The 14722-nt window shown below is 38.2% G+C and overlaps 2 protein-coding genes across 2 annotated transcripts; one reads left to right on the top strand and one right to left on the bottom strand.

The window, feature by feature from the left end:
- Positions 1-1141: 1141 nt before the first annotated feature.
- LOC127811637 (pentatricopeptide repeat-containing protein At2g22410, mitochondrial-like) lies at positions 1142-3410 on the top strand. Its single transcript, XM_052351665.1, has one exon. It carries the CDS (start codon positions 1270-1272, stop codon positions 2914-2916), a length of 1647 nt encoding a protein of 548 aa, XP_052207625.1. The 5' UTR covers positions 1142-1269; the 3' UTR covers positions 2917-3410.
- Positions 3411-4310: 900 nt separating this feature from the next.
- Positions 4311-14180, bottom strand: LOC127811636 (glyceraldehyde-3-phosphate dehydrogenase GAPCP2, chloroplastic-like). The gene is made up of 14 exons (XM_052351664.1): positions 13864-14180; positions 13172-13248; positions 13011-13078; positions 12868-12906; positions 11586-11686; positions 7219-7331; positions 6573-6672; positions 6239-6385; positions 5950-6010; positions 5743-5840; positions 5521-5663; positions 5235-5318; positions 4664-4753; positions 4311-4545 (listed from the first exon to the last, which is right to left on the bottom strand). Exons 1-14 carry the CDS (start codon positions 13948-13950, stop codon positions 4491-4493), a joined length of 1263 nt encoding a protein of 420 aa, XP_052207624.1. The 5' UTR covers positions 13951-14180; the 3' UTR covers positions 4311-4490.
- Positions 14181-14722: the final 542 nt, after the last annotated feature.

The raw sequence follows: 14722 nt of genomic DNA, 5'->3' as shown, positions 1-14722 counted from the left end.
TGACTTTTACAGCTCCATCCTTTACCTCCCAGCTATCCGCCCGGGGGCTCTTTCTTTCTTGCCCGTGGCTATGGCTATGGTGACTGGCTTTTGGGGTCAGTTCTTAATGTTTTCATTATTTAAATTAGCATGTGAAAATTGGGTTGCATCTGAACGTGGGAGACTGACATTGTCAGGTTTGGCCTTGAAGGTCCCAAGCACTTGTCTATTTGTAACTGAATGTGTGTACCATATAATCAATAATCAATATTGTATGATAATTTATTTAAAAAACTACATGGGCATATTATATTTTAGAAATCAATACTATTTGGAGGGAGGGGGTTGTCATTTTCCAAACCCATGGCCCATGTCTTTATTTTTGTAATAATTTTATCTTTTGCTATTATATATATATATAGATATATTTAGATGAACAATGTTTGGTTAATTAAAGAATAAATATGTAAAGACATATATATATTTTAATTATAACTTTAGAATTAAACCTAGTGCCCGCCTACGTCTAGCATTTTTAGTAAAAAGAGTTTGAGTTTTGTACGAACCACCCCCACAAGTCTCTTTAACTAATTATTCGCTTATAGATTGTGACAAAAGAATGATCGAGAAAAGAAGATTCAGTACATATTTAGTGTGTATCGAAATCTTTATACAAAACAATATCATCCGCCAGCATTCCCACACCAAGGCTTTGTTTGGGTAAATTTTGTAAAAGCAATCAAAGTTAATGTTGTCAAAAGAAAAGATGCAACAAGTAAGTTTGCATCTATCTCATCATACTCCACTTAAAAACTCTTCTAAGTACAGTACGAGTTATAAGCACAAATTAAGATGACTGGCAAGTGAACTGATTAGATTAATAGTTAGTGTGTGGGCTATTATAAAATGAAAAAGAAAAAAAAAAGAGAGAGAGATAAAAAGGATGGATATTCAAAGGGACATCAATGTGCAATTTTTTGATGAATAATATTATTGGTATACCTTTGTGTACATTGTGAGCTACACAAAGATGTATCAATGATAAAAATATCCCTCATAAAGAGTATAGAGACACGTAAGACGCGCGTGATCTCGTTCAATTTGCTGTCCTGTCCCATGTCGCAACTTATGTGGGATACACCAAGTTGGGCAACATTTAGGTACCAGTGCTAGTACTTGAGTTTTGGACTTCGCCGATATAATAATTACCATCATCTATTACTAGAAGAATTTCGACTTTTGGGTAGGGCATGTTGTATATACGATACGACTGATACGTGATGCTGCTGTATGTCCTCCGTTGCGGTATGTTTGTCACTGTTACTAGTACTGGTACAGTATGGCAAAGAAATGAATGGGAAAAGCTTGGAAATTCTGGTACAGAGATGCCGGAAAAGCCTTGCGAGCTTGAAGCAAATACATGGCCAGGCCATTGCGCTGGGTCTCTTAAACCAGCACCAGACCCTGGCCTGCAGATTACTCGACGCCTACTCCAAACTGGGCCATCCGCTCCTAGCTCACTCCGTCTTCTTCACCCACATTCGCAACCCTGACGTCGTCTCCTTCACCTGTCTCATCTCCCTCTACCTCCAACTCCAACTCCCCGCCAATGCCTTCTCCGTCTTCTCCCACTTGGTCCTTTCCGGGGTCAAGCCCGACGGCTTCTCCATGGTCGCCGCCCTCTCGGCTTGCGGCCGGATGGCGGACCTCGGCTGCGGCAAGATTGTTCACTCTATGGTCCTCAGGTTTGGGTTCTGGGGGTCTGAACCCATTCTCGGGAATGCTTTGATCGACATGTACAGCCGGAACGGCAGGATTTTGTCGGCTCGGATGGTGTTCGAGGGCATGGAAGTTAAAGATGTTGCTTCCTGGACCAGCCTGCTCAATGGGTACGTAATGTGCGACGACCTTGATTCTGCTTTCCAGGTGTTTGATAGAATGCCCCAAAGAAGTTCTATCTCCTGGACTGCTATGATAGCTGGCTACGTCCGGGGGAAGACCCCAATTCGGGCACTCCAACTGTTTCAGCAAATGATCAGAGCACAAGGCGGAGGAGAAGAAGAATGCCCTAATGCCATCACAATTGTGGCTGTGCTCTCTGGCTGTGCTGATATTGGAGCTCTGGATCTTGGCCGATCAATACACAGTTATGCGTACAAAACCAATCTGATTTGGAACGTTGCCTTGAACAATGCACTTGTTGATTTGTATTCAAAGAGCGGAACCCTTAAGTTGGCTGTTAAAATCTTTGATGAGATTACGGAAAAGGATGTCTTTTCATGGACAGCCATGATTTCTGGGCTTGCCCTTCACGGTGAAGGAAGACATGCTCTTGAACTTTTCACTAACATGTTGGAATCGGGGCACATCCCAAACGAGGTTACTTTTGTGTCGGTGTTATCTGCTTGCAGCCATGCCGGTTTGGTAGTTGAGGGGCAGAGCTTGTTCAACAAATTGATTCAATGCTATGATTTGGAAGCCAAGATGGAGCACTATGGATGTATGGTTGATCTTCTTGGACGGGCAGGCCTCTTAGATGAAGCGGCGAAGTTTATTAAAGGGATGCCCTTCAAGCCAGATGCTGTGATCTGGAGATCACTTCTAAGTGCTTGCTTAGGACAAGGGAATGTAAAGTTGGCTGAAATGGCAGGAAAGAAGATACTGGAATTGGAACCTGATGATGATGGAGTTTACATGCTTCTATGGAACGTGTATTGGTCTGAGAATAGGTTGGAAGATGCAATGAAGGCAAGGAAAATGATGAGAGATCAAAAGATTAAGAAAAGGCCTGGGTGTAGTTGGATAGAGGTGAATGGTGTTGTTCAAAAGTTCCTGGCTGACAGCACAGTGCTCCAGGTTGATGCAGAAATGTGCACTCTTCTGGAGATAATCAATAATCAGTCAAAAACGGAAGGTGATCACTTTAGCTTTGAATAACCTTTACTTAGTACATAGGGGAGATTTAAATATGTAACAAAAAGAGGTCCTCTGGATAGCCATTGTAGTCTATAGATGAGCAAATGCTTAACCCAAGAAAGCAACCAAAATTAGGGGAGGGTGGATTCCTGGTCGGACACCGATACTTGGGCCGCCCCAATTAGCCAACTGACAATTTCACCCCCCCTGCCAAGCCATTTTACCCCTATCAGCTGAGCAGGTTGACACGCTGGGTCGGCTAAAATATCGTTTTCCTTCCTGACCGGTGTTTGGACATCGGGTCCGGTTTCTCTCCCTCCGAATATGCTTCATGGTACATTGGCAACCTTGTGATCTTCAGCCTGAGGCCATTATAGTGCATGACACTTTTGTGCTTTGCGATGGTCAAGGGAAAGTTGCATTTGCATGCAACATTGGTGATGTGTGTGTGGTGTGTATTATATAATAAGATAGAAGGCCGTTTGAATAAGCGTCCGATAGTTTTTTGTGCTTTACTGTTAAGATTCATCCTTTGTCCTTTCTTTGGAGATAGCAACTGCTGTGAGATTCTGCTGTCTCAAACTTCTATGATTCCAGCATAAGAATTGAAGTGAAATATATATATATATATATATATATATACAGTAATGCAAAAAAAAAAAAAATACAATCAGAAATGAAATTATTCACAATAACAATTGAATAGAACTTACTCGAAACAATATGTGTGAGATGGCATTTAGATATATGTGAAAAAAGACCAATAAATGTAATGGTAAGGCAAGATAATGGAAATCTATAGTAAAAATGATTTAAGAGACGAGAGGAATTTGGTAAAAATATGATTATATGATCATTTTACAAAACATATGATCATAAATGAAAATAATCAAGAAATTAGATTTATGTAGTCAACTAAACTAGTGGAATTAAAAGTTGTGATGATAATGATTGGAATTATCTTTTAAAATGTGTTAGTTTACATGTAAAGCACCCGCTTCAAATCAAAACGTGACCCCAGATGATAGGGGCGACAGTGATTTAATCCCCTTTAGCAATAAAGCATAAGCCTCGAGGCCTTTCCTGTGTGACATGTTATCACTTGAGAAATTATTTTTGCATATGTGCTAATGGTTGTAAGTGCTGAAATTTATAGCTAAATTATTTATTTAAACTTCTTGGAGTCTGCATTAGCTGTTATGCATAGATGTATAACTCGAGTTATCAAGTTATATTAAGTTGAATCTTCTAACTGGTTGGGACTTGGAATTCAATTCAGGCCCGATGTCAACTACTAGTAGATCTTCTGCAAGGTTAAGCGAAAAACATCCGAGTCTGGTCAAGATTTTAAAATGCTTTGTCAAATGAACATTTTAAGGTTACGCAGGGCCAAGAAGCCAAGCAGGGACATGAAATAGTAAAATGAGCTCATACTCAAATACTCATCGCATTGTCATTATTTTTGAGGTCCCACTTTCAGGCTAACATGAAGCCCAACAACGACCACTGAAATGATCCTTTTATCAAATCTAACTACTCTCTAACCCAAACTCAGTTGCACGCTTTTGAAAATTGAAACTGCCAAGTCCATACACTTAGTTGTTGGCAGCCACCAGTGCCATGTGCTCTACCAGGTCCAGCACCCGGTTGCTGCAACAAATCAGCCATACAAATAATTTGTCAAATTGCATTGCACTACCAGCTGTGGGCATATCAATCAATATGTGTGTGTGAGAGAGAGAGAGAGAGAGAGAGAGAGAGGCGGTACCTGTAGCCCCATTCATTGTCGTACCACGCAACCAACTTCATAAATGAATCACTCAGACCCATCCCAGCCTTAGCATCAAATATACTTGACCTAATACACATCAGGCCCATAAAATGTAAGGTCAAAGTCCTTGGAAAGAGGGGGCAAAGAAATGCACAAACAAGGCCATCTCAGCGTCAATTGCAGATAAAGAATCAGAATGAAATTGATAAATAGACAACTTTTTTTCTTTTTTTTTGTTGTTGTGTGTGTGTGTGTGGGGGGGGGGGGGGGGGGGGGGGGGGGGAATGTTTGTCTACTACTTGTTTTTACCCCTTAACTGCAAAACCAACTAAAACACCATATTTCTTCGATCTGTAGTATCACAAGCATAGAATTCAACCAATATGATAAAAGGTCATGGTTTTACAATTCAAGATACTGAAAGCATGTGTATAGTTTGGAAGATAATATGATATAAATCATGGTTATAAAATTCAAGATACTAGAAGCATGAATATTTAGAAGATATTGCGACCACACATGCATTCTTTTAACAGTTTATTTCAGTATGAGAGAGAGTAGATTTGACCTTGAGTCACCAACAAAATCATTTGAGACGACATCCTCATCTGTGTATCCAAGAATGCCTATCAGTGGTCCCTCTGAAGCAAACCTGAAGTATAAAATGAAAGGTAAGTTTTTTGGCAAGTCAAAAAGTTATCTTATGAATTTTACTTGGCCAAAAAAGAAGAAAGAAGAAGAAGAGGAAAGCATCTTAGCAGCCACCACGCAGAGGAAAATGACATCATCACAAGACAGAAAGAGAAGAAGAGAGGTTTTATATGAGGTAAAAAAGAAAGCAGAAAATGACATACTTTATGGTTGCTTTTACATCTTCATAAGACGCACTCTTCCCAAGTCGACAGGTTAAGTCCACAACAGAAACATTAGGAGTTGGGACACGGAAGGCCATTCCAGTGAGTTTCCCATTAAGCTCTGGAAGAACTTTTCCAACAGCCTACAATGGCCAAGGAGCAAAATTAAGATACAGTTGTGCAAGCTGTCTTTCTCCAACATAAATATGACAGTCCTAGTACCTTTGCAGCACCAGTTGAACTAGGGATGATATTTTGCCCAGCTCCACGGCCACCACGCCAATCCTTCATTGAAGGGCCATCCACAGTTTTTTGTGTAGCTGAACATTTTAAGGGGATAAGAGATCAAACTACAAAAGAATGCCTGTGCCTTCATGAGTGCATGCATGCACGAATGCAGACATATGTATGTGACTGAGACGGACAGACCTGTTGTTGCGTGCACTGTTGTCATCAAACCCTCTACAATGCCAAATTCTTCATGAACCACCTAAAAAATATATGCATAGAATAAAATAAATTAACAGAAAGATAGTTGCTTAGAGACCGACTTCAAATAAGGAGACAAATAGCAGAACAAAGTTCAATGAACAATACGATGATCAAAATAAGCATGTAACAATATGCTCAAAGTTATCTGTCAACAATGGTCATTATTAGCATATATAGCTATGAAATAAAGTCTTCAATAATCTTTGAATTAAAAATGGATTCAAACCTTGGCAAGGGGAGCCAGACAATTGGTAGTGCAGCTTGCATTTGAAACAATATCCATGCTAGGTTTGTATGTAGTCTCATTCACTCCAACCACAAACATTGGTGCATCTGCTGATGGAGCAGATATTACGACTTTCTTGGCACCACCCTACACAATAAGAAACAATTAAAAAGAAGTGGTGTAGAATAGAAAGGCAAAGATATATATGTGCACATGCACGAATGTATACAATATATATATATATAGTGTGTGTGTGTGTGTGTGTGTGTGCGCATGCGTGTGAAAGAGAGAAAGAGAGAGAGAGCAGCAGAATTAAGAAGCTGAAAGGACTGACCTTCTTATGCAATGAAGCCTTTTCAACTGTTGTGAAAACCCCAGAAGATTCAACCACGTACTCAGCCCCATAATCACCCCAAGGAATCTCAGCAGGGTCTCTGGACAGAGATCATGCTGGATGTTAACGTTACTAATTGAACATAATATTGTAATATTAGATTATGTAGGAGACTCAAGTGAGGCTGTGAGTTTAAGCATCAAACCAAAGCCGAAATATTGGGGTTGACAATGTATTCCAAAGTTTAGATATCTTATGTGAATAGAAGTTTAAATACATGTATATTATGTAATATGGTTAAATTAGATATTATTAAGGTACTTGAATTAAATGAAGTTTACAGGAAAAGGAGGTCTAACTTTATCCATGTGAAATATTGAAAATCTTCATAACTGTCAAACATAAGCCTTTTATTTTGAACAGCAACTAAAATCAAATAATTCCAGTGTCTATTAGATTATCATGGTTAGACACATTACTGTATACACTCTTGCTCCACGTATATAGTGGACATGGGACAATGCATCATCAAAGAATTCATGTAAAAATTGATAGTAGGGTGGCATCTGGTATTTGACCTGGCTCACATAGCAATTAAAATATATTTCATACTATATATTACAATATTAGGGTATAAATGTCATGCCTTTTCTTTGTAATTTTAATCTGCTTCCCATTGATCTCAAGAGTGGACTCATCCGAGACATTGATGGTTCCCTTGAAGCCTCCATGTGTAGAATCATACTTAAACATGTAAGCCTAAGAGAGGAAATACCATGTGTCAGCCAGAAACATAGTGATCCAGTCAATTATTAAAAGAAAATAGAAGAAATAAAGTAATTCAGTAATCACAATATTTCATATAAATGAGATAGAATTATGCAGTAAAAAAGGCTCAAAAGAAAATACATATATGTGTGTGTGTGTATGTGGAAACTCCCACGAATAAGCACTAAGATATTGCCAATATGATATCTGCAACCCCTGTAAAATTGTAGAAGAACGTTTTACTTAAGTTTGTTTCTCAATTATGTTGCTGTAATGTTATATGTATGCTGCTGTTTGTTTGCTGTAATTAAGTTCGGCAGTGTATCATTCTGAACTTAGGCTCGCTGAGTATACAATCTCAGCAGTGCCTCTTCTATTGTATCTTTGGGTTTGTTAATCTTTCTTTCAGTAAAATTCATGAGAGCATTTTTTTATTCTCTCTCACGTTATCTTTGTGCCCTAGGTTTCTTTGTTTCCCTAGCTGTTACATGGTATCTGAGCCTTCGACTTGTGTCCATGGCGTCTCATCCTGATCATAGTTCCTCTTCCTCTCTTCCACCTCATTCTTCTTCCACGTTGTCATCTGCCTCACAGTCTGATTTTGCGGTGGTGGCAAAAGCTTTCAGTTTTATACCTATAAAATTGGATTTGAGCAACTACATTTTCTGGAAGGTTCAGATCTTAGCAACGATCAGAGCCTTCAATCTCTTATCGTTCCTCAATAAATCACTGCCTCCGCCAAAGTATGTGTTAGATCCTGTTGCTGGTGAAGCTGGATCTCCGGTGGTGAATCCGAACTACTTAAACTGGATGAGGTCAGATCAATTGCTGCTTGGTTGGCTATTTTCTACAATTGACAAGGAAGTGTTAGCGCAGGTGATTCATTGTGAATCATCCTGAGATATGGTCTTCACTTGAAAGTCTTTATTCTTGCCAAACCATAGCAAAATCATTTCAATTAAAGCAGCAATTAAGATCGGTTAAGAAGGATTCATTGTCTATCAATGACTATATTTTGAAAATCAAGACTATAGGTCATGCACTTGCTGCTATTGGTGAGCCTCTTAACGACAAGGATTTGCTTCTTGCAATTTTGAATGGCTTAGATCATGAGGACTGTTGTTAGTCTCATCACTTATCCAATGGATGAAATCGATCTAGAGAAAATACAATACTTGCTATTGATGCATGAACAGAGATTAGCCTCTAAGAATATGCCACAATCATATGTGAGTTTTGAATTTGTTATGACTGCTCCTATGCATGTAAACATGACCTCATATATGCCACTAAATGGTAAATGTAGAGGCAGTTTTGTACAAAGAGGAGGTGGATATATGAATAGAGGGGGAAGAGGTCAGGGTAGAACATCCAGTAGACGGATTTATTGTCACTTGTGTGGAAAACCATGGCACTTTGTAGACAAATGCTATCATCGATTTGACAAAAAATTTCAGAGAATATCTGGTCAAAATTTTGGAAAATCTCCTGTTGTTCATCAAACTGATTCAAGAACATATTTAGCCTCCCTTAGTGATTCTAACGAGGCCTTCATGAGTGACATAGGATCAGCTCAAGGAGTTCACTATGGTCATTTGTCTCAAGCATCTGAAACCTTATCTCAAGCTTCCTTACCAGAACCCTCTTGGTTAGTTGATTCTGGTGCAACAAATCATATCATCTCAAACCTCAGCAATTTGTCCTTGCATGCTAATTACAACGGTGGTGATAAAGTCTCCGTTGGTAATGGTAAGCAGCTTTCAATTTCTAACATTGGTCTTGCCGTCTTGGACAATTATAAGCTCAAACTAGACCTACATCTATTATTTCTTTACCTAATGTTCTTCATTTACCTCATATAAAGAAGAATTTAATCAGTGTATCACAGCTTACAAGAGATCACAATATGATTGCTGAATTTCATTTCAATTTGTGTTTAATTAAGGATAAGAGTTCAAGACTGGTGCTACTTCGAGGACGTCTTAAGGATGGGCTTTACCAGCTGATTCCAGCATTTGGCCATGCTCACAGCTTTCCAGCCCAACTTGTCAAGCCTAAACAGCCTCCAACCTTTGCTGGCAGTACATTTTCTTTGAACCATTGTAATGAATTTTCTTTGAAAAATTGTAATAGACAGCATCCATTCTGTCATGGACCGTCACCTAGTGCTAACGCAGCCCAACAAAATAACACATGGCATGCGCGGTTAGGGCATTCTACTTTCAATGTACTGCAATTGGTTCTTAATAAAATTCATATCCCTTGTTCCCATTCAGCTCCTCCCTTTTGTGATTCTTGTAAAATTGGAAAACTTCATCAGCGTCCATTTGCTGCTCATGAAATTACAACAAAGAGACCATTGGAATTGATCTATTTTGGTCTATGGGGTCCCTACCCTACTATTTCTATTTAGGGATGGCAATTGCAACTGAAACCGTGGGGAACTGAACTGAAACCGAACCGGTCAACGCAGTTAAAAACCATTTGACTGGGTAATGGTTTGGGGAAAAATCGAACATTGTTTCAATGGGTATGGTTTGATTATGGTTTTCACTAAATCCAAACCAAAACCCGAACCAAATATGTGGGTAACCGAACCGAACCGAATATACATATATGTAACAGATATTTATTTATTTAATATATTATATATACACATAATATATATATTAACTAATGCATTACAAATATATAAAATATTTAACATTTATAAAGTAATTAACAAATAAAAATAAAACCTAATCTTAAATTATTTTATTTTTATCAATCAAATAATTATATCCAAGAAGTTTGAAGTTAATTTGTAACTTTACACAAGAAGAAGGTAACTTTATTAGAGTTTGTCTTTGTTTGTTGTGGAGTTATCAAAAATTTTTATAAATGCTATTTGCAAGAGTTTGTCTTTGTTTGTTGGTATGGATCAAACTAAAAAAACCATGGTTAAAACCAAAACTGAATAGTTTGGTTATGGTTTTTAATTTTTAAAACCAATGGGTAATGGTTTGGTTTTGGTTTTAGTAGTTTAAGTTTGGTTTGGTTATGGTTTTGGCAAAACCGAAACCAAACCAAACCAAACCATTGCCAACCCTATTTCTATTAGAGAGTACAGATACTATATCATATTTGTTGATGCATACAAAAGATATGCATGGCTATATCCATTGAAATTAAAGTCTGATGCTTTGCCTACTTTTGTCACTTTTCATAAACTTGTTGAACTCCAATATCAGACCAAAATTAAGGCCATTCAAACTGATAATGGGGGGAGGGGGGGGGGGGGGGGGGGGGGGGGAGCCTTTTTGCCTTATCTTCAAAGCCATGGGATACAATCTCGTTTTACTTGTCCCTATACTCACCAACAAAATGGTGTAGTTGGGAGAAAACATAGACATATAGCTAAGATGGGACTTACATTGTTAGCCCATGCTCATATGCCTCTAAAATTTTGGGAAGAGGCTTTTCAAATTGCTGTTCATATCATAAACTTGCTCCCATCCTCTTCTCTCAAATTCAGTACCCCATTTGAATTGCTCTATCACAAGCAACCTAACTACCTATTGTTGCAGCCCTTTGGATGTGCTTGAATTTGAACTGATGGAATGCCATATTGCATCAGAAAACAATGAAGGCTCTAAATTTTACCCTTGACTTTATAATGTACTCCTAATTTCATAAATCCTAATTAACTAAACTTTATTCAGCTCAAACTTCAAATTTTAAAAAGCAACTTTGTCTGTACGTTGAATAATCCCCTCGAACACTTCTAGTGCAAAAAGAATTTATCCTTATCACAGCCAGTCCCGAGCCCACATAAAGGGGCATGCTAGATAGTTGACATAGTCAGCACAGCAATTGCTAGATCTTTCAATATGAATTCTAGACAAAAAATCAGAGAGTTAATTCATATAGCCTACCCTACTTAGTAGGATTAAGGATTGTGGTGATGATGGTAACAACAGCGTATCCTTAGATGGAGTCGGCTAGCTTGGGATGATAATTTTCAAATTTTAAGAACCATAAAAATTGCAATTGCAACACAAACTCAAACCTAGCTAGGGCATGTCCAAGTTTATCTGATGAGCTACAATCAGCTTTTAGCAATCTTAGTGTGCCTTGTTCAAGAAGTTCAGCTTACAACTAAAACTGGAAGGAAATTATGGTACTTTCTGGATAACATGCACAGCACATAAACCATTTCACAGTGACAATGGGATCGTCCATACTAAAGATAGAACACATTCTCACCATGTACTTGGCATCAATAAAAGGATCATTAACAGCTACAACATCAATGTCATCCCTGGATGTTGCTATCCGCAAAACCAATCTTCCGATCCGACCAAAGCCTGCAAGTTTTTAGCACAATTAGATACATGAATATTCTCTGAAAAATAAAATTTATCAAAAAGTCATTCAAAGATATCATTGGGAAACAATTAGTAGTTAATCAAATCTGCATGATTAGTGAGGTCTGCATTTGAACTCCTTTGCTTTTACAGTCAAGAAACTTCTTAATCCAGTAAAGTGGCTTACAAGGTCAGAAGCTTGTCAACAGAAAAATTCATATGCATGGACAAAATCAAAGTACTAGAGAATCTCCGATTCTAAGCCATATCATATGCACTCATCAATGAGAATGTAGTGCAGGTTTTTGTCTAGGAATTGAACATTCTTTAACCCTTAACCTAGGTCTTTATATTAGGGATAGAGACTGTTAGGTTAGTGCCATCATTGTGGGGTGCCGAAGTAACCTCACCAGTCACCACAACCTTAGCACAAGACATCTTGATTATGTGATTTAGTGGCTAGAGTTGATTTTTTTCAAGGCACTCATCCTCATACGTTAAGGAGCTTGTAAATCTTGAATATGACAAGGGAGACAGCTATATAATATGACAAAAACACAATGTTGTTTGAAGCTCTGCAAAATCCATACTTCAAGAGTGCATGCTACCATGACTTTGCCAAAGCCTCCTAGAATTATTAGAACCAAGTCAAGTAGTGGCCATTGCCACATATTGTCAGGTAATGAAGGCAAACCACTTCTTTATCTCCACCCAAGCATGTCATAATATGCCCTCAGGTAACTTGGCCTCTAGGCTTGACCCTGCCATGTGTAGAAGGTTTCTAGTTCCAAGCATGCATGAAAAAGGTTCTCCTTCACCAAAATAAAATTAAAGGCCCTCCAAACACCCTCCGCCCTTCCCTTCCCAAAAAGAAAAGAAAAAAAAAAAAATACCACCCAACCTCTCACACTCAAAGATCCACAATTACATTATTGAAATAAAGTTCTAATTATTAAGAATACGCAAATATTTATCTGTGAATGCACAAATGTGTCTTACTCCGACATTGGAACATAACATGCTATGGTCCAAACAGGCAGCAAAATTCATAAACTGTCAAGGATCCTTAAAGTTTATCAAAGTTCTGAAGGACAATTTTACAATGGAACACAGACACTGAAAAGACCAATTTAACTCGCAGAAGAAACCACTAACTGATAATGGTTCGAGAACAAGCATACCATTGATTCCAATCTTAGTCTTCCCACTGCTTCGTGACTCTAAACAAAGCAAACAAAAGAAGTATGTCAAGAAAAATAAAACTACATGGTTCCACAAACTTAGTATCATTATGTAAATCAACAATTGAAAATGCGCTTCTTACTTTGAACAGTAGGAGGCATTTGAGTAGCAGTGGCTTTGATAGGTTGTACGCTCGTGGCATTACATTTTCTGCATGGTTTAGAGGAAGTACTCCAGCATCAATTCAGATAAAAACAAATAAGTCACTTGCACAAGCCACAGAGAGAGAGAGAGAGACTCAACTGTAATGAATATGACTTGGCTGGAACAACAGTACCAAAGATGCTTGACTGAAACTTTACAGAATTCAGAGAAGACACCTAAAGAACATAAAAGGAAAATAATTATAATGAGATTTAATGATTTACATTGCAATCCGTCACTACGGAAAACCAAAGGCCGTTGCTGGCAAGAAAGAAAAAGTGTAGAGAAGAAAAACCAAACTCTTATAAACTAAAGCATACACACATTAATCACCAATATGGAGAGGCTAATCGAAAGGAGCAATTACTTCACTTCAAAATTTCCAAATGCTATCACCACAAACTTAAACGTGATTGCTCAGCAAAAGGTATAAACTAAAAACAGAATCCAAGTCCTCCTCTGGATTTGTTTCGGTTTCCAGCAGTTAAATATCTGAGATTAACCAGAATAACCAACCTGCACAATTTCATCTCGTTGACTTCTATTTTCTCAGCAGAAAATTTCGCAACAACAAACAGAACCAGAGGAAACAACATTTCTAATCAAGTTAAACATCTCAGAAGCCATAAACGGAGCTGTAGAAAGCCAAAGCCCCTCCGCCGCAAGAACAAAGAGTCGAAGCATAAAAAACCAATCGCAACACACCTAAAAAGTCCTAAAACAAACAAAAACAACCAAAGCTCGCCACAATCATTTCCATTTCCAGACAGATCAGTCGCAGACGAATTCACCTTGGAGGCCGACGGCGAGATCTCAGCGCGGGAGACGTCCAGAGCAGCTGGAGTCGCAGCGGATCTGAGAAGAGAAGAGAACGCCATTGCCGAGTTCCGTGCTCTTCCCTGCAGACACCAATCGATCTGCCGATGGTACGGAGGCCGTTCGAGTATGAATAGTAAAACCCTAAAGGAGGGGGAGAGAGAGAGAGAGGAGTCGAATAGTGTTTTTAAATGGCGAAAATGAGCGGAGATACTTAGGTATCAACCTCTTTCTTTTCTCGCCGAGCTTTGCTTTGCGTTGCTTGATTGCTTTCTTTCTTTCTTTCTTCCTTTCTTTCTCTCTCTCTCTCTAGAACTGCAACCGCCATCTGGCACCTGCGTTTACAACGTCACGGAGGGGTGAGTTTGTCGTGTTGCGCACCCGTATCAGATCTGTCCCGAGTCACGCTCAATCGGAAGCCACGTCACCCGGGCCAGGGCCTTCCTTTTTACGTGATTGTTCTTCCCATGTCCGCCGTGGCCGTCACTAACTCGTCACTAACTCAATAATTGAGAGGATTACAAATATTTTATTTAGAATTTGTCATTATATATTTTTTTTATTTCAGGGTAATAATAAGGTGCAGATGATGTTTTTAAGTAAGATGTAATTATTATATTTTTATTTAAGTTTTTAAATATTTTTACTAGTTAATGATAAATAAAAATATTTTTTTAATTAATAGAATTATTTTGAAAGGTAAATTTTGTAATAAAATTGTTTGTCATAATAAATATATCTTGTTTTTAGATAAGATGTATTATTTTCAGTTTCAAAATAATTTTATTATTGATAGAATATTATAAAACACAATATATTTGTGACCGATCAATA

The sequence above is a fragment of the Diospyros lotus genome, chromosome 10 (assembly GCF_014633365.1).
Source record: "Diospyros lotus cultivar Yz01 chromosome 10, ASM1463336v1, whole genome shotgun sequence".
Taxonomy (NCBI): domain Eukaryota; kingdom Viridiplantae; phylum Streptophyta; class Magnoliopsida; order Ericales; family Ebenaceae; genus Diospyros; species Diospyros lotus.
Note: the sequence above shows the minus strand (reverse complement) of the source record. Positions and strands in the feature narration are given on the sequence as shown.